The 20,420-nt window shown below is 43.0% G+C and overlaps 1 protein-coding gene across 2 annotated transcripts in view; it reads left to right on the top strand.

Moving 5' to 3' along the window:
- ANXA11 (annexin A11) overlaps positions 1–20,420 on the top strand; it is a 65,329-nt gene that overhangs the window by 14,133 nt on the left and 30,776 nt on the right. Inside the window, exon 1 of one of the 2 annotated variants that reach the window (XM_065408569.1) lies at positions 2,553–2,745. The exons of the other annotated variant lie outside the window; for it this stretch is intronic. Coding sequence (XP_065264641.1) covers positions 2,722–2,745 — 24 coding nt within the window. The 5' untranslated portion in view covers positions 2,553–2,721. Of the gene's footprint in view, positions 1–2,552; positions 2,746–20,420 lie in introns of those variants that run through there. 2 annotated transcript variants of the gene reach the window in all.

Genomic DNA, 20,420 nt, shown 5'->3' with positions numbered 1-20,420 from the left:
CTGGAACAGAAATACAAGTATTTGCAATAGAGGTTTCGAAAGACTTCTGTATTTCTTTTTTTTATTTCCCCGAGCTAGGTGGAGAGAATTCCTGAACCCTTAGGCCACAGAGGGTGGCTGCTACATTCTCTAAGGCCCCACCTTATAAAGTTTGTTATACAACAAACAGTAAACAAGGCGGGGGGTTGTAATACAAATTGCCATCATGGTTTGTTTTTTCTTTTTTAGACAACTTAAATATGACACTGCTTTTTCCTGTGTTCGTGTTTTCATATCAAAGAAAAGGGCAAGGTTATTTTAGTGCTGTTTGACTCTTTGAAAAAACCTACTCAGAGTAATTAAGACAAAAAGGCTAAATATTAAAGGCTGAAATTTTGCAAGGTTTGGGCTGTGTTGGACGTATGCCCTTTTAAAATAGAATATTCTAAACCTCTGAGGAGTAATTGAACTCTGAAAAACATCCATGATATTTGTATGGAGGCTGTTTTATCTATTCTCCAAGTGACTTTATAGAAAATATTATGATTAAATCATAACCGTTTAATTGAATCATATATTCCAAGAGCTCATAGACCTCATTTGATGTCAGCTGAAGATGTTTTCCTTATGCAAACATCTTGTTCTTACAGTGTGTGTCAAAGCAAGTGTCATAATGTGTGTATTGTCAAAAATGTTTTTTGACTGAAAGTATAAGAAGCATTTCAAAATGAACTACCATGGTGGTCAATCAGGGCTGCTTGTAAACTGAGAGATGGAATTAATTAACCTTTTGACACTGGGTGGGGAAGTTAGAAGCTTGTACAGACACAGTTAAAGGCTTTGGTGTTTGTTGTCCCCCAGTATGTATTTAGAGACTTTTTAATAAACCAAGAGCTTGTCTACGTGGTGCTTTAGTCTGTACTTGAGGAGTCTCAATTTTAGGGCACTGCGGTGTGTTGCACAACAACTAACTCTCATGGACTATGCTGGTATTCACTAAAAGTTCTCTAATGAGCATTAATGTAATCCCCCAAACCCACAGGGGCTGAACTATCCCAAAGAGCACAGAACAGAATGATTGGGGAAACAAATGTTCAGCTGCATAATAATGATACAAATAATACAGGATTTTTGGAGTTAAAAGCTGGACTTTTCTGTGGATATAGCAATCAAGAGCTGATGATGATTGGCTGCTCCATATCATGCTATTTAACATATTATCCCTTCCCCTACTCATCTGGAATCCTCATGCAAAGTTCTCCTTAAAAATAAGCATACAGACATTTTCTTTCCTTTGCCTGTGATTTCCTCTGACTTAATGCTGGTGAATTGTGCTAGAGACCGTGGTCCTGCATATGTCACAAAATGTGCAGTGGCATAGGTGTTGATGTTTTTGTATTGCTCCTCCGTCCTACCGTTGGGCTGATTTGGAGGAACTACATCCACAGCTGAGAAACCAGTTCGGTCTCCAAGCTCATTCAGTCCATGACCTTTCCTGAGAATGTGGGTGTCCCGGTGGTATGATATTGATGAGAACATGGGCTTACATTGCCCATTTATTTCACATAGATTGAAAGTTGTAATTTGATGGCTGTTTGGCAGTCACTACCAACTGTGCTAACATAGGTGGGACCTACTGTGAATCATCTTTTAAAGAGTCTTGGTGTGGAGCTGCTGAATTGCTCACTTCATCAAATCAGCCTTTGAAACTCCACAGTAGTCCTATTGAGGTCTCCCTTGAACGTATTGTGCATTTTTTCCCAGCCACGTGGTGACTCGCAAGGTATAGGTAGTAATTCAGAAGAACAGTGATTTGTCAAGTCTCTTGTGGGAAATGCAGAATCCTCACTAACCACTGGTAAAAGAAACCTTTGCTACTTCAAGGAAATAGAATAGAAAGGCAACAGTTTGTTACCGTTCTTAAATATGGTAGAACTCTTTTCTTTCTTTTCTGTCTCTGTCTGTCTTTATTACCACCCTGGATGGTGATACATTTGAGTCAGTTGTAACAACTGAAGACTGAGAGTAGAACTCCAGTAAGTTGAGCACACCCTGCTCTTTCAAAATAGCATGGTACCTTCTCTAGCTTTATTCCAGCCCAAAGGCAATTCCAGCAGATCTGGGGGGCTCCTGAAGACCATTCATTTCTGTCACCCCACCATTCTGATTAAAACAGAGAGGAGCAGCAGACCTGAAGAGTGTGGGGCAAAGGTAGAAGGCAGCATCCAGGCTGTGGCTATGGCTAAGGAGACCTTAAGCAAGCTTTGTTGCTGGTAGTGGCTGTAGCAGTGGTGCTGGAGAGGATCCTGAAGCAGTTGTTGGGGGAAGGAAGGGCTTGAAATCACTCCTGTTAGGGGCAGCAGATGGTAGTCGATCTGATGCAACTCTAGTATGAGGCAGAAGCAACTGCCAGGCCACAGTCACTGGGGCTCTAGAGTAGCCCCTGGTAAGGAGTGCAGCTAGCAAGTAAGACTGCTAGAGGGAACTCTGACCATGCTTCCTCTGCTTTCAGTGGGTGACAGAAATGTCAGTAAGCCTCCTCCAGGGATGTAGGCTGGCGTACAGCTCCAGAAACTGGATCTGGGGCAGCACATCTCTCCACCATTCATGCACTGCTTGTGCCTTCTGGAGAAGGACTGATGAGCAAGTTTGCCTCTCTGCCTCCCTTATGGGGTCCCTTCCAAACAGGTGGGTGCCTGTTTCACCACAGATTTCGTATGGATTGTAAACCCTGCTCTTCTGATGCCTGCGTTCTACATGGAACTGGTGAGATGGTTTAATTGGGATCATTTCCTGCTTGGGAAAGTAGTTGTCTTCACTGAGGTGTGTGTGTGTGTGTGTGTGTGTGTGTGTGTGTGTGTCCCTTTAATATAGAGAGGGTTTTAAAATGGCCTGAACCAATATAAGAATAAAAAGCCAATAACTTGTTACATGACCTTATACTACTATTGCATATGTCAAATCTTTGGCTGTTGCAGGCCTGACTCACATACTGGCCTTGCTTTGACAGTGAAAGTAGCTGTTCCCATAGCTGTCAACTTACTTTACAAAATGCCATCTCCTTTCTTGTCCTGTCCTTGTTAAACAAGACATAACACAACAGGAATTGGTTCACTAGTCACTCTCTTGGGTGCACTGTAAATCCCCATGGTGGAAGGGCTATGAGTTATGGGTGCCACTCCGCATAGCACATCCATAACTTTGTGAATGAAGTTACACATGTGAATTAAAGTTCGCAAGATTGAGGCTTACGTGCATAGTGTTTTTCAGTGATGACACCAAACTTGCCCTGAAATTACTGCCTTTTATTATGTGGGTGTTCTTCAAGGGTGATTAGTCAGCCACTGCACAGGCACAGCGGAACTACTTATGGGAGTAAGGGATGCAGGAACCCTGTATTTGCGGGGATCAAAATTATGTCTTGCTTAGATCGTGGCTGTCTGTTTACCTCATGACTTATTTGGTGTATTTTATCTCAGACACTTTCGGGGAACATGAATACAGAATAACCAAATGGAAATCCCTATGCTGTATATGGTGTCGGTCTGAACCCATTGTGACCCTAAGAACCCTGCAATGCCAACTGGCAAAGGGTTTGCTCTTCTGTAACAGCAACTCCTAATGTGCTGCTTTCATATTATTTGTCTAAAAAGGATTGTGGGAGGTGACTAATAAAAGCTTATGTCTTATTGATACTCATAATCATTGTGAGATGTATGTATGATGATTTTTAAGGAGTTACGTTTAGGTGCAAAAATGTGTCTTAGAGTTTGTGTCCCAGGCAGATTTGTCAAACAAGTTTTGTCAGACAAAGGGATGTAGACTCTCCAGTCTGCCTATGTTCATGTCTAAATCAAGCACTGTAAGCCAACACAATGGAAACCCATTTTGCATACGGAACCAACTGGGGGATGTGAAATCAACAGTAAAGAGCACACTGGAGAACAAAACACTGGTGTGTGGGGAGTATACGTCAAAAGTTTACTGCATTGTAACTGGGGGACAAGGACAGCACCCAATTATCCTGCACCTTGGGAGTAATTGATCACTGCAATTACATTCATGAAATGGGATCCCAACTTGTCTTGGTTGGAAATGCTGCAATAAAGCTTTGGGTGAGACAAGACTGCTTTTAGACAGATGGTTTGCCTGTAAAAGGTAAGCTGAGACTCTAAGAAGCATGTTATACCTTCTTGTTTTCTATGTAACTATTTCTGTTCCCACTTGTTATCCTTGCGTGCTGTCTCTTAGATCTTAATCTTTATTATTAAACTTACAATTGTTTTCACTATAAATATATCTCCGTGCTGTGAAGTTATCAAGGACCTGATCGTGAATTGTACCAGTATAGCTGTGTGCATACTAGCCCTTTGGGGCCTGCAAACCTGTTAATTTCTGTGAGTGTCCAGTGACAGAGATGTGTCAAGAGGGTTGTGGGGGTTGGTATATGCCTATTGCTTGTCTGCACAGAGAGAGCAAGGCCTGCGGAGACCTGGAAGACAGTGCTTATGTGGCCAGCGGTTGTTAGTCTCAGGCAGCTCATAAACAAGAGTTTAACACTAACGGGAGGTGGTGGTGACAGCCCTCACAGCCCTGACCCCCCAGGGAGCATAACCAGATTTCACCCAGCTCATAGCGGTATGATATTAAAAGTAACTTTGCAGTCACCCTACTTCTTGGTGTGCAAACTATATAAATTTTGGTTTGGCCTTTAAGATATTGCTAGATCCAGATATGATTATTACCTATTCAGACTGAGTCTTACAGTGTGACACCACTTGAAACCCCGTGTACATTAAAAGTTGTCTGAAATGTGGTCATTTTTGAGCAAGAGAGAGAAGCTGGTGGTCTTCTGGTGACTTAAAGAAGGCAGGAGTAATTTACTGTAGCGTCATGATACTGGGTGCACATTGATTTAAGTGCTGTAGTACACAGAGTCTAAAATATAATCTAAGATTATTCAGTTAGATCCTCTCAGTTTTCAGAGTTGCTGGTGTGCTGAAGATCTAATACTGATAGCAAAGAGGATTGTTTTCTGTTTTTGTTTCTGTTTTTTCTGGTAATCCTGCAGACTGAAAGCAGAGCAGGAGCAGAGTTGCAGCTGTTTGGCCAATGTTATCCATGCTTTCCAATGCATGTTGACTTTTTTTTTTTTTTTAAGTTAACCTTGAATTTCCAGGGTTTTTAATATTCGTCTTGCTTGAGAAAAATGCAGTAGTTTCTTAAGAATTTTTTTTTACCCTTTATTCTTATGTACAGTCTTTTGAGTGTGCAATTGGATGCACAAGTTTAAGCCAGTATTTCCCCAAACAAGGATATCCAGAAAACATTTGGCTGAGACAAACAACCATTGGCAACCAATCAATGTAGAACTTGACTTAAGAGGAAGGGAGGAAAGTTCTTTTTCTGAGCAGATAAAGGATGCTCAGATACTACATATGCAGTTGTGGGAAACACTCTATAAATGGATATAATCCTGACTCCATCTTAACAAACGTTCCCTGAACAGGAAAATACCTTCATTTTAGACAAAGGGCTTAGTGTGTCAGTAATTCAAGTCCCCGTGGAGTTGGTAGTCTTTAGAAGGACTCTGCTGCAGTGTCCACGTTATGTAGGAATGAATTAGCATATTTCTCCCTAGATTGTCCTCGATTTTACCATGTGGCACCTTTCTCCTGGTTCCCAAACCGTGCACCACTGTTTTTCCCCACCACCTCCATTTGGCTCCCGCATTAACTTTTGACTACATTTAAGCACATGCTTAAATGTACACACTGTGAGCAGTCCATTGACATGAATGGAACTCTCACGGGGTGCAAAGTTAAGCATTTGCCTACTAGCTCTTTTCCCACACTGAGACCCCATATTCAGGTGTGTGAGGAAAAGAGCTCCATATCCATGGAGGTGGGGGGTGGGAGGGGAGGGGAGGGCGAGGGAGGAGGATTAGTGTTTCACATAAAGTGTCTTTATTTGTCCAGTGACATCAAGATTGTTTTACCTTCTTACCTTCCTAAACCAGACCACCAGTCTAGCCTTCTTCTCACCCTCACATATAGCTCTCTTGTGTCATGGCAATAATGCTCTTCTAATTATCTATCCCCTATGAAGTCCCTCTCTGATATCCAGATAACAGAGTAGCAATACATTCAGGTAACTTGTGGGCTACTGTTCCTATGGGCTAGTGTTCCTGTTAGATTCCAGGACCAGAAAACATCTGCTTTAATTATCAGAGGGGTAGCCGTGTTAGTCTGAATCTGTAAAAAGCAACAGAGGGTCCTGTGGCACCTTCAAGACTAACAGAAGTATTGCAGCATAAGCTTTCGTGGGTGAATGCCCACTTCATCTGCTTTAATGTGAGCTTAGTTTATTTTCCTGTTTGAATGTTTTTGTTTCACAAAATTGTTTTGTCACATGCACTGTGCAGGGCTTTATGGCACTAGATGTATCCTTAGTTACTTAGTGTTAATGACTAAGTTTTTCTAATAGTTTGAGGTCTGTTTAAGGGTACTCATGACAGCTGTCAAAATTCCTGAAAACTATGGGGGGAAATCAACGGATTGCTTTCAGTTTTCCAGGCTGTAATGGTCAGTACACAGTCTGTGTTGCAGGGAATCCATATTGATAGTAGTGTATCTTGTTTGATTGCAGTTGAACTGAGTTGCTGTGTACAGGCTGAAGTGAAACAAAATGGCTTAAATAATTAATGTGGCTGAAAGTGAAAGTAAACAGGCTCTAAATACCAGAATCAAATATGCGAGGAAATGTCTGACCCCAGAGTATTTTCTGAATAATGTGAAATTTGTAGTTATTGACTAGCTTTGCTTCTGATCCTACTGTGGTACGGTTCTGTATTGCTGAAAATAAATACTAATTACAAATAGAACAGAACTCTGTAGTCTGCTTTTGTTAATAGAACTGCTTTATTGAGGAACCTTCATACTGAGCTGCTGTGTGGTGGAAACAGCTTCTTTTCTCCTGCTTTGACCTTGTTTTGACCAGGATTTGTAACTGCAACTTCTGTGATTTATTGTATTTTATCCCCCCCCTCCCTCCCCCAACAGCCAGGACAGAAAATGTTGGGATGTTTTCCAAGGAAGTAATATTATGGTGTGTTATAAAATTAGCAAACTTCAGTAATGGTTTTTCTCCTGATTCTGCTCCAGGAAGCAATTTTAAACACATCATTTAAAATATGAGGATTTTTTTTTTTTAGGTGAATTCATTTTTTGTTTTCCTCACTTACCATCGTCTCACGGGTTGTTAAAAGCACCTTTGTGTAGGGAATCACAGGCTCGGTGAATGAGACTGTAGTGCTTTTTAAGGATGATTATACATGGTTCTCAGTAACATGTCTCTTGGATGGAAACCAGAAAGGTTCCCAAAGAGAAACCATGAATGGCACTTTCTGCACATGAGATAGGGCTTATGTCAAATCACAGATTGAGACAATGTTTACACTTACTGCAATGGGTTTAAAATATTTTATTGAATTAGGTCATATCTACAGTTTAAAATGGAGGAAGTCTAGACAAGTATTTGAAATTGTATAAAATAAACACACATACCTCCCTTTTTTGGGGGCGGGAGGGAGATATTAAAGAGCTCTTATCTGACATAATGATGAACCTGACTTACATTCAGCGTAGGGTGACCAGATAGCAAGGGTGAAAAATCAGAAAAATCAGAACAAGGGGGGGGTGAGTGGGGGCGGGTAATAAGTGCCTATAGAAGACCAAGTCCTAAATATTTGAGGCTGTCCCAATAATATTGGGACATCTGGTCACTCTAATTCAATGTGGACCAGGACAAATCTGACTTAATGATGAGAATGATTATATCTTGCTCAACCCTGGGTTTAATCATAGTTAGCTGATAGGATGCTGAATGTGGCTTGTCCTCATCTACACTGACTAATAAATGGGTTCAGCATTATAGCCTAATTTGATTAGCCATTGGTAAAGTGTGACAGAATTGACACCACACTTGGATAGAATTTCCCAACAAGAGAGAGAGGAGCTGAGGCAGCATGGTCTCGAGAATTACGGCGCTGGGCTGGACTCAGGAGATCTAGATTCTATTCCCAGTTTTGCCACTGACCTACTATGAGCCTTTAGCCAGATCACTTCACTTGTGTGCATGGTTTTTCCCCTCCATCCTTTGTCTTGTCGTATTAAAACTGCAAGGTCTCTGGGGCAGGGACTTTCTTACTATATATTTGGTACAGGACACAAAGGGGGCTCTGGTTTAAGCACTACTGTGATGCATATAATGCTAATTAGATTAAAAGAGGTTTTACAACAAAAATAGACCATGACATTCCTTCTCTCATGCTCTTGAGCATGGCACCTATGCCCAGTGAGTTCTAACTCTGGGCATCCTATTAAAATTTTGTGAAGCTTTTTCTTGCTGCCCTTTGTAACAAGCTTTCTGCCAGCATTACCAACCAATTCTCTAGTAGTGAAGTAAGCTGCTTTTTCTGTATAATTTTATTTACCTTTTTGCATTTTGGTCTTATGCATATTGTAAAACAAATAGTGTCTTTTGTGACTTCCCCCCCCCCCCCCCAACCACATTGGTTTATATGGGGGGTTTACTTTTGGAGTTTACTGAAGAGTAAGCCCCCCCCATAAACTTCTCAAAACCATGTTACCAGCTATGTCTCTTACAGATGGATCTGTTTGTTTAGTCTTAGGCACTTCCCTTTTAGTCCTGGATTGCTAAGGAGTCCTTCTGTTTGAATTTTGAGTCAGGTCAGGTAGCTTGTATTGCTGGGGAAGAACCTTGTACAGCTTTTCAGAGTTTCAGGCTGTGACCAAGGGCGAACGCTATGAAGGGATGTGGGATTAACGTCAAGGAGAGAGATGGTGACTGTAGGTGTGTTTGTTGTTTTTGGGTTTTTTGAGGACACTCCCTCTTTCTGTTCTTTATGTGGGGTTTGGAAGGAATATCTGGCACTTCTGTGCTTTTCATCAGTGGCTTGAGGAAATGTAGACATTGAAACTCATGTGCCACATGCTCACTGTGTTTACACAATGGGGTGTATTCTAAATCCAGTTTCAACTGCTCAGCTTTAGAATGTTGAAATAGCTGGTTCCGGCACAATGAGTATTGAAATGAGATACTTAAGCATTTTCTCCTCATTGGACATGTCACTCACTGCATGCACCAGGCTGGGGAAATGTTAGGAAGAGGGGGACAAAAGGTTATGGCAGTGCTTGGGGAAAATAACCCGGAGAGGTGGCTGACCACAGAGATGGAGAAATGGCTCAAGAAAAATTGACAGAGCAGGCAAGAAGCTGTGGACAAATCAGCTGTAGAGAGTGAGAAGTTCGGATTCTGGTGGACGGGACTTGACTGAAATCAAAGTGATGTTGAAAAAAAATCTATTCTAATAACACATGAATAATGTATTTACCCAAAAGGATTAGAGGATTTTATGTAACATACTTTGCATATTGAGGAATCCTGGCCTTTCTAGTTGAAAATAACGTCTTCAGTAGTAGTCTTGCTTTTTGAGTCTAAGGATGTTTCTAAATTTCTTTATAATTTGACAAGATGGTCTACATGGGCTCCCCCCCCCCCCCCCCAAACTTTCATCTTAACATTTAAAGGGTTCAGCTGGAAGATAGAATGGAGGGGCAAGTTGTGATTGACTAACCTGTATGAAATTTGTGGTGGTGCTTCTGTAGTTTGTTATTAAGGTCTGTTGTGTTCTCCCGCGTGCGCGCGCGCACACACACACACACACACTTGATTTTATTTCTGGAGTTCTATAATGAAAATCTTGAGAGTTTCAGAATGTCCTGCTGGCTCTACATTTATTTTAAACCTGGAGGCAGCAACGTTGTATTTGGATGCTGAAATAGTTTTGCTGTGAAAAATATAAACTGGGCGAAACAGCATTCAGAGTCATTAACCCAAGGGTAGGTGTCTGGCTCAATAAGGTTTTCTGGAGCAGGGCTAGTGTTTTGGCTGGTTTTTGTTTTTTTTTAAACATCATTCTGGTCACAGTCTTAATCCACCAAGTGTGTATATATATACCCAGGTTTCCTTAACAAGAGTTTCTCCCTTTTGTAGCGCTTTGTAAGAAGCTGTGCTATATTGTACTACACAGTACTAATAAATAGAACTTGCTTAATGAGGAAATAGTATAGGGTTTTAAAAAATATTGTATTTTCTCTGATTCATGGGTTTCAAAGGGCAGGGTTTACTTTATTGCCAGAAAACTCTGTATGTTAATAGGCCTGTTCCATTTTCCAAAGATGAAGGGGGTAGGGAGGGAGAGAGAACAAAATAAAAAAACTAAGGGCATCTCTTTCTATAAAGGCATTTGGAAGAGGTCAGATTTTATAGCAAAGAGCAAGTTAATATGTAACAACTTGAGCTGCCAAACAATTTTCTCTTCATTTTTACGTAACTTCTGTGGCTCTTTCCACTCCACCCCACATACTTGGGCTAACCTGTCCTTTCAAGTACAAATAGCTGTAGTGGCATTACCAGCTGTAATGGCCAAACAAGCTTCCCAAGGCATTCTGCCTATGTGTAAGGGGACTGTTGCCCCCTTACTAACATTCAGTGGGGGTGTTTTGGTTGGGTAGCTCCCAGCACTAAAAGGGGAGGGGTCGATGGGAAATCTGGACCCTGAGACTGACAGTCCCCAGGAACAATGGCGAGAGGCCAATGCTCCAGGTCAGCCTGATTGACAGGGCGGGCAGGCTAATCAGCATGACAGGAGGCCAGGGTGGGTCCCGTCCTCCGTGTGAGTTGGAATTGCCTGGGTCAGACTGAGTGGGGCCGAGCTAAGGAGAAAGCAGGGGCCCAAGCTGAGCTGGAGAGCAGAACCGTGCCAGATCCAGAGGGGCCAGAGACGCAGCCACAGAGCCAGAGACGCAGCCCAGGGAGAGCAGATCCTGTGCTGGGAGCAGAGCTGCAGCCACGGAGCCAGGTGTGGTGAGCAAGTGGGGCCAGCCAAGGGGGGACCTTGGGCAAAGGGCCCAGCACAGAAAGACACCCCCAGACAAGGGCCCTTGCAGGCCAGACCAGGAGGGGGACCTTAACCTGACAGGGGGCTGACGCTGGGAAGAAGGGTCCCACCACTCAAAGCCCGGAGGTGTGTGGCCACCACCATTGCAAGTGTCCAACCCACAGCATCCCTGCAGCACAGCCAGGGCCTGAGAAGGAGGCCTGGGACCTACAAGGAACAGACTGTGAACTGCCCTGACGTTCCAGAGACACTGTTTGTAATGTTCCCTGCCACAGAGCAGGGTGATGTGTTTTCCTTTAACCTTTCCCATTTTTCCTTATTCTTTTTTAAAATTAATTGTTAATTAAACAACTTGTATTTGCTTTAAATTGTATGATATGATCAGTGGGTCAGGGAGGTGCCCAGTGCAGAGAGAGTACCCCGGAGTGGGGACACCCTAGCCCCTGTCCTGGGTGACCACAGCAGGGTTGGGGGTCGAGCCCCCCCGGATTCCTGGGCCCAGCCTTGTCGGGGTTTACGAGGACTCTGCCAGACAGGAGGGTGGAAGGGGAGTCCTCAAGGGCAGGGAGGCCTCTGGGTAAAGGAAGTGGGAGTGAGGACTCAGATCCTTTCGCTAGCCCACTTCACCGGGGTAGTGCAGAAGCCAGGAAAGTTCCCCACAATAGCGGGACCATTCCCCCGCTTACATATGCAGTACAGCGGATAGAAAGGAAAGGCTGTACACAGGGTTCACTGCCTCTGCATTGAGGTGTGGCATGTAGTTTCCCATGCCTACTTGGTGATGTTAACGAGCTCATGCTGGGGCATGGCCCTGGCTACATCTCCAAATCAATTAAACGTTCCTACTTTAGGGGGAGCATCCTCAGTTGACCTCTCTGTCTTCCTGTATGAACACACAAGATGGGCAAGAAGGAAGAGGTCCTTTGTACCTTCTCCAGGCACAGGAAAAAACAGTTCTGCCTTCAGCCTTGGTTAGAAGTCTTAAATAATACTTTGCTTTGTAGGCGGTGCCATTATCACTGGGAATCACAACGTCCTTTATATGGGAAACGCTTACAGGGTCTTTTTAGTTTGGAACTAACTCCAGTAATGAGCTATCCTTTGGGATAATACAGTTTTGAAAAAGGCACTTGGATGTTTAGTATGACGTGGATTTGAGCCTCTTTTAATAAAGCTCAGCTTTATTATGTTCCATTAAATTGTGGAGAGTTACAATGGCTTTCCAAGAAAAACAAAGAAGTCGCAGTGAATAACTTTCAGGCTGGAATGTTGTCTCTTTATATCCTTCAAAAGGGGACACACACAGTTTCCACCATAACTTTACAGTATTTGTCTTGGCATTTCTTATCAGTAAAAATGAGTGTGTGCGTGGGGGGGAATTAGTAACTTAGTGGACAATAGAGTGATATATTCTGAGCACCAGAGGCCTTTTCCCAAGTTTGAGATTTTATGCTCTGTTACCGCTAGCACACCAATGGAGCCAAATTCTGTCCTTGGATGCACACATGGCACTCCCAGTAAAGTCAATGGGATCTATGGGTTAACATCGATGCATGGAATTTGGTCTTTATTGCTCATTTAGTGTGGGATATATGTGTGTTCTTTTAGTCCTGATTTGATACTTTAAGTTTTATATAATGCACTTGCTGGTGAAATGAAAAATGGAGAATGGTGCATTCGTGATTATCTTTTTATTATTTTGTTTCCCCTGTTATAGCCATGTTGATCCCAGGATATTAGAGAGATAAGGCGGGTGAAGTAATATCTTTTATTGGACCAACTTCTGTTCGTGAAAGAGGTGGTTTTCAGGCTGGAAACTGTATAGCTCGAAAGCTTGTCTCTTTCACCAACAGAAGTTGGTCCAATAAAAGATATTACCTCACCCACCCTGTCTCTTTATTATTTTAAATCTTTTGTGGATCCACTTTGAAACTTGTTTACCAGTGTGAAAAGGACATTATCGAGACTGGAGGTCAAAAATATGACCTCCCTGTTTTTCCTCATGTGTTAATGTTTTTTATAGTTAGTCTCAAAACAAATGCTTCAATTCCTGTATTTCCACCCCTTTCCCTCCCCACACACACACCCATCATGGGTACTTGGAGGGGGAAATACTACTAAGCAGAGCAATCTCAATTCCAGAGATCTGATTTAAGATCTGATTTTGAGCAATAGCGGTGGGAAAATTATAGGAAATATGAGGGCAGGGGGCTCTTGACTGTGTCCTTTACTATTAAATATTTCACACTGCTCCAGCACGTCTCTGGATTATGCCAAAACACTGAACAAATATTGGGCTAGGTGGTTGTTTATACTGGAAAAATCTGTTTGGGGGGAAGAAAACACGGCAATTTTGACTCATGGAGTTTCCCTCCAATCGTCTCAGCTGGTCAGGGTGGGACTCATTCCTTCTGTGGGACTGGAAACTCCCTCAGGTACAAAATTCCACTACGGCATCCTGTTGCTGGGGCCTGGTTTCCCTGTCCCTTCATCCCTTGCTACCTCCTACCTGAGATCAGGGTGGAAATGTATGCTCACAAGGCCATTGTTGGTATTGAGAGAGTCACGGTCACAGTGTCTGGAAACCAACTGACGCTAGCAGGGAGGCGGGAGAGGAGCACCTCAAGGATCAACCTGAAGCCTACTGAAGTGAATAGAAGGACTCCCATTGGCTTAATTGGGCTTTGAATCAGTGAACCTTCTGGCTGAACGAAACTTCTTCCCTTCCCTACCATTTTCAGTGTGCAGAGTTTTCTTGTGTGGAAAATACCTGAGTTCTATGGGAGGTGATGCTGTGGAGAAAGACCACAAAACTGCAGACTTTTGGAGGGGGTTTCCATAGGACTCAAGGAGAAAGAATGTCACAATACTGTTGCACGTTTCTGTTCTGTCATGAACACAGGCACTGATCTAGTTTCCAGCTCTTCTTTGAATGTGTTCCCTGGGTGATTTGGCTCTGTCAGCTCTTGCTATTGTTACCTCCCAGGTTCATCAGCCTGTGCTTCAGTTTGTGGTCCCAGTGGCACAGACCTAGATACACTTTGTGAGCCTAATTTGGATTCTGCCAGTTTATAACTAGAACTGGTTAGAAATCTTGTTGTTTTTTCCCCTCCTGCAGAAAATTTTGACTAAAATGAAGGGAAAGAAATCCAAAACAAGTTTCACAGAAAATTTTGAGTTTACGTAGTTTTAAAAATAAATAAATAAAAAAAATTTCACCTGAAAACCAAAGACTTTCACTTTTTCAATGAAAACTCAAAATTTTTATGCAAAGCTGGCACTGTCCACAACAAACTTTATTTAGTTGAAAACCCAATTTTTGTTTGAAAATTCTGACAAAAATTGTTTTTCTACCAGCTCTATTTATAACCTCAGCAGAGTCACTCCTGATTTATGCAGGTGTAAGCTAGATCATTATCTGTCCTTAAAATGATAAAGAAGTTGCAGAATCCAAGCAAGGGTTGGGAAGTTTTACATGAGATGATTGCAGTTTACCTGGCTTGTAGAACAAATACAACACTTCAGTAGCCAAACAAATAAAGCTGAATTTCTGCCACTGACTCCAAAATACTTTAGATCTCTTACGTTTCTTAAAGCCTCTTATTTCAGTGACTCCACAGGGCTGCTAGGTATTAATTGTCAAATTGTAGTTTGATTCTTTTTTTTTTTTTTTTTTTTAAATCCCCAGTTTGGAAGAACTTGAGGTATCAAGTACAGCTTGATTGACTTGTGTGTTTTGTAGTGTTCAAGTGGCAGATGTGATGAGTGTGTAACAGCTGCATAAAACTTGCTCAATCTATTTTACCTAGAGATTGTGGGGGGTTTTTAAGGAATGATTCATAACAAATTCATTTGGAGCATTATTCCTAACCCACTTTTAGGGAAAAATAGGTGTAAGCAATTTCTTGTTCTTTAATACTTGTCATGTTCTTCTTTCTTTTCTGCTTTATTTTTGTTTCTTAAAGTGAAATGCTTTTAAAAAGACCAAAAATACTGCAAGAATAATTTAAAAATAAAAATCTCACGAAGCAGTAACCATTCCTATGAAACAGCTTTAAAGAGCCAAATCTTGCCAGGTGCTTAGCATGCTCACATACCACTGATTACAGTGAGAGCTGTGGGGGGTTCTAGCACTCTGTAAGATTGTGTCCTACTTGAGGGAAATACAGTAGAGGACCATCTGAATTTAGGTAGACTGTACAAACACTGGGGTGCATTCGATCAACAGGGAAGTCAGAGAATTGCATGAGCATATCAGAGGGCAAGATTTGGATGATTGCATGAGACTCCCCATGTTAATCCCTTAGCTAAAGGGGGAGAGTTGCACATCTCCACCATCTGGATGAATCATAAACAAATCTCTGAAGAGTGAGTTTTGTTCACAGATATTTTTCCTATCTCAAGCCCATGACAATCTAAGGGTTTGTCTGAATTGCTTCATCACGTCTCCGCTAAGACTGGGAACGAATGAGTCACACCAGGCATTTCAGAACCCATAAATTCTGTTTGTCACATAAAGAAGTCCCCGTTTAGGATTGGGCCTTGTAAGAGCTGTTTGAGGGCTTCTTGGCTAATGGGCTGGCCTATAGGAGCAGAAGGACAAATGGGTGTGCTGCAAGAAGGTAGGGGGAGAGGGTTGATGGTCCATATGTCCCCCTCCCAAAAATAGAAGGAAGCTACTGGGGCAATAAAGAAAGTGGCTCTGGCATTGTGGAGGCTGTAGTGGGAAATCCAGCCAAGGCAATACTGGTAAGCAGGATGCCCAAAGGGAAGGATGAATGTATATTTGGAGGAGAGTGTAGACAGAGTCTTTGAGGAGTGGGGCAATGCGCTCCCTCACTCTTTTTGCCTATTGCATTTGCCTTTGCCTACAGTTCAGCTCAGGAGCATTTTGAGCAGCAAAGACATACTACCAAAGTTGATTCTGGCCTGCTAGCGAGGCCACTAGCTGATTTTATATAGGCCTCTGCTCAGTCACACATCTGCTGGCACCAATTTTAGGTCGCTGTTGAACCCATGCCAAATTCAAACCAGGGACATGGCAGCAAAAAGCTCAATCTCCCAAGTCCGTGCAAGGGAATATAGCTCTTTAATTTGTGGTATTTGTACTGTGAAGATGGTTCTTGGTAGGTGAAGGTGTCTGTTTTCCTGGAGTGTAAATACTGTAGTATAAAACACAAACTCTTTTCTTTGTTGCACTTAGAGAAACTTTAAAAAAAAAAAAAAATTAAATCCTTAACTTCTTTGAGAAATGGCAGTCATGAAAGAAGGGGCACCTTGCATACCTATTGCCTTGTTCACCCTGATTCAAGGATTATCGTTTACGGAATAACTTTCAGGCTATTGTTGTTTCTTAAGCTTATGTGCATTAGCATACTCTAGGCTTCTCTACCTAGCTCTTGTATACAGTTTTTCATCTATAGATCTCAAAGCACTTTACAAAAGAGGTCAGACCCATTATCCCCATTTTGCAAATGGGGAAACTGAAGCACAGAAGGGAAGGTAACTTGCCCATAGTCACCCAGCAGGCCAATGGCAGAGCCAGGAATACAACCCAGGTCTCCTGAGTCCTAGTCCAGTGCTCTATCTACTAGGTCATACTGTGTGCCCACATGGCCTAAGACCCTGAGAGCAGGAGAGGGAAGCTGTGAGAATGTGATGAGAGAAGTAAGCAATAGGATTTTGATAGCAGTCTGGATATCTTAGAGAATTGGAGTTGGATTCATTTGCCTACCCTGTCTTTCATAATTCTGATGAAAAATCTATTAAAAATAGAAATAGGCCTTAGACACAACATTTGGATCTTGAGCCAATCCTTCCTCAAAGTTTGGATCTGGGGTTTTGGCCTGAGACATGGGGATCAGGATGAGTTGTAAAGTTTTGGTTTCAGATCTGAAAAATACCTGCAAAATTTGGGGAGACCAAATTTTAGTATTTTGCCTGGCCCATTGCTAACTCTGGTGGATCATATTTACTACAGTTGCCAGATCCTAATTTGGTGATTCTTAGCATGAGTGCAAGATGCATCTGATTGATCTGGTTTTTCTTTAGTGTGGCCCTGCAGCTAAATATTTCGTCTCTGTGTGGGTGGCAAACTAATTGCTAGCAACAACTGTGCATTTATAAATGCTTTCAGTGAACTTAGATATTACCATGTCAGTAAGTGCTTATGTAAGTAACCAGGGACAGTGGGAAATGATGGGAGGAAATGTGGGAAATGTTTACTGCTTTCTGTAGAATATTGAGGGGGCACCTCCTACGGTGTACAGGATTTTCCTTTTTAAATGCCCCTTTCTTTTAAATGTAGTTTGGCTGTGCACTGTGCATTAGAAGCCAAACAATGGCCGTGGTCTTGCAATCAGATCTGTACAGATGGATCCCAGCACCAGAAGGCAGCTTCATTGACTTTAGTGGGGCTTTGTATGGTGTGAGGGTCTGCTTGTGAGGATCAGTTTGCAGGATTGGGACCTAAATGTGCACAAACATCCGCACCTTGTGCTGAGATTCCTCCTGCTCATTCTCCTGATGGGTGGAGTTGGTTAAATAATTAACCTTGTTAACACCAACTGTAGAGGATGGACATTACAGCATTCACAGATACTTGTGCAGCTGTAGAGTGTAGCCCTTGTTATTCCTCAATGCTCCCTGCCTGACACAGGAACAGTTAATTGAAGGAGCCACTTATTCTTCCTGGGTGCAGCAGTATGAAGCTTCCATTGCAGTAGCTACAGGGGACGAGTGATTTGGTAAATACCCAGGCTTTTTCCAGCCTAAATTAGTTGCAGGGAAATCCTTATTTCAGGGAACAGGTATGTGAGCAGACATTCCATTCTGACTATACTGGAAGTGAGACAATACTCTGCCTTTCTAATGCTGAACTCCACACCAGGAAAGTACATTCTCATGTACCCAGCCTAATAGATTTTTCTTGTATATCCAACCTATTTCTTTGGACTTTTGTTAGTCTGCCCTGCTTAGTGTAATCTGTATTGCAATTCTTCAAATTTTGTCTCGTAAGTTAAATGAGCACCAGCAATTTGAAACCCAGTCAGTCTTTTAGAATGAGGTTATAGGCATTTTAGGTACAACACTCACACCTGCCACTTTTTGTGGCCTTTCCTGATCACCCTGTCCCCTTTTTAAAACTGTTTTTCTACACTGTTTGCTGTGTGAAAGATCCATTCAAACTGAAGAGGGAAATGAATCCAACTATGTAGAAGAAATAGCGAAACTGACTAGACACACAATGCTGTCACATGCCCAATGTGAACAAACTAAAAAATAAAGCAATGCTTTTCTTGCTAATCTCTGAGTCATTATAGGAGATATTGATAATAAGAGGATGTAAAATTTTGAGACGGGGTATAATTTTTTTAAGGGGGGGGGGGGGTGAATAGCTCAATGGTTTGAGCATTGGCCTGCTAAACCCAGGGTTTTGAGTTCAGTCCTTGAGGGGGGCCATTTAGGGAACTGTGTGTAAAAATCTGTCTAGAGATTGGTCCTGCTTTGAGCAGGGGGTTGGACTAGACGACCTCCTGAAGTCCCTTCCAACCCTGACATTCTATGATTCTATGTCCCTTCCTTTATTTCTGCTGATGATGAGCAAGAAAAGGTGAAAGGTTGTGGGTTTGCAGCCACAAGTATTTCTCACAAACTGATTGCATGTTGACGTCTTGAATCTTTTTCATTCTCTAATAAAAACAATTTCACTGAAACAGTCACAATGTGTTTCTAAAGAAGACTTCTGGTTCATTTATCCACAGTTAAATCTGTGGCTTTACCGAGCATTTCAAGTTCTGATGAGTGACAATAGCACATGATGTGCGCTTCAGTAAGTGGTAATGAGAGATGATGCTGTATTCCAGTCAGTGCTCTGCATATCCAAATGTATACTACGTTTCATGAGTGAAATACTCTGCACAGTATTTTTTAAAAATAGACTGTGGTATTTTCTTATCACTAAAAATAACCTGGAAAACCTAGGAGTGAAGATTCACTGGACATTTGTCAATCTCTGATTCCTATACTGCTTTCACTACACTGCTTGCTAATGCCTGGAGATCCTGCGTCTGCAACCAAAATGGTTAAAGAACAGACTGACTGTATTGCAGCCTGAAATACACACTTTTTAAAAATTTGTTTGCAAAAGATGTGGAACAGGGGCTGGCAAACTTTTTGGCCTGAGGACCACATTGGGTTTCATAAATTGTATGGAGGGCCAGTTAGGGGAGGGGGTTGTGGCCCAGCCCCTCCTCCCATCTGCCCCCCGCCCCCCCGTTCCCTGACGGCCCCTCTGGGACCCCTGCCCCATCCACACCTCCCTGTCCTCTGACTGCCCCTGGACCCCTGCCGCCCCATCCAATCCCTCCTCTCATTCCTGACGGCCCCCCCCCCCAGGACCCCTGCCCCATCCAACCACCCCTTATCCCTGTCCCCTGACTGCCCCCTGCCGCCCCATCCAACCCGTCCTCCTTCCTGACTGCCCCCCCCAGGACCCCTGCCCCCATTCAACCCCCTGTTTTCCCCCCGACCACCATCTACACTCCCGCCCCCTGACCACCACCCCGAACTCCCCTGCCCTCTATCCAACTCTCCCTTCCCCTTACTGCGCTGCCTGGAGCACCGGTGGCTGGTGGCGCTACAGCCACGCCGCCTGGCTGGAGCCAGGCCACGCCGCCGCCGCCGCCACCACCACGCAGCACAGAGCACTGGGTCAGGCCAGGCTCTGCAGCTGCACTGCCCCAGAAGCTCACAGCCCCACCGCCCAGAGCATGAGGCTGTGGGGAAGGGGGGACAGCAGGGGAGGGGCCAGGGTCTAGCCTCCCGGGCCAGGAGCTCGGCCAGGCAGGACGGTCCCGCGGGCCGGATGTGGCTCGTGGGCCGTAGTTTGCCCACCCCTGATGTGGAAGGATAAATATACAACAAAGAGCGAGTGTGTGAATCCCATTATATACGTGATAGCTTCTCAAAGGTTTTCCTTATTACTTACTAGGATGCTCAAATCCAGAATCAATGTTTCAGTAGGATCACTAGCAAAGTGTTAGTTTACCATTATCAGAAGCTTTTTTGAGTCTGTGTGTACCCTGAGAAATCAATCAAGTGGTGTCTGGGTAACCACATCACTCAGATAAATTAGTTGGCAGGAGGCACAAGACTAAAATCCTCACACACCATTTAAAAATGTTTCCTCTCAATTTCTGGGTCAAATTTTTTGTTTTAAGTAATTTAAAAAACAAAACAAAAACCAAAACCTTTATTTTCAGGTTGGGAAACCATTGTTGGGATTGTGCAGCTGTTTTTCCCGTTTGGATCTCTGTTCTCTCTGCAGTTATTTTGGACAGCTGATTATTTCATACACTTTAGTGCTTAAAGGAACACTATCAAGATTAATGTAGCCAAAATTTGATCTGATTTCCCCCTTCCTCCCCTTTCCTGTTACCTGTTTACAAATTCTATT

The sequence above is a fragment of the Emys orbicularis genome, chromosome 7, assembly GCF_028017835.1.
Source record: "Emys orbicularis isolate rEmyOrb1 chromosome 7, rEmyOrb1.hap1, whole genome shotgun sequence".
NCBI classification, from domain to species: Eukaryota; Metazoa; Chordata; order Testudines; family Emydidae; genus Emys; species Emys orbicularis.
The sequence above is the reverse complement of the archived record's forward strand: the minus strand, read 5'-3'. Positions and strand labels throughout refer to the sequence as shown.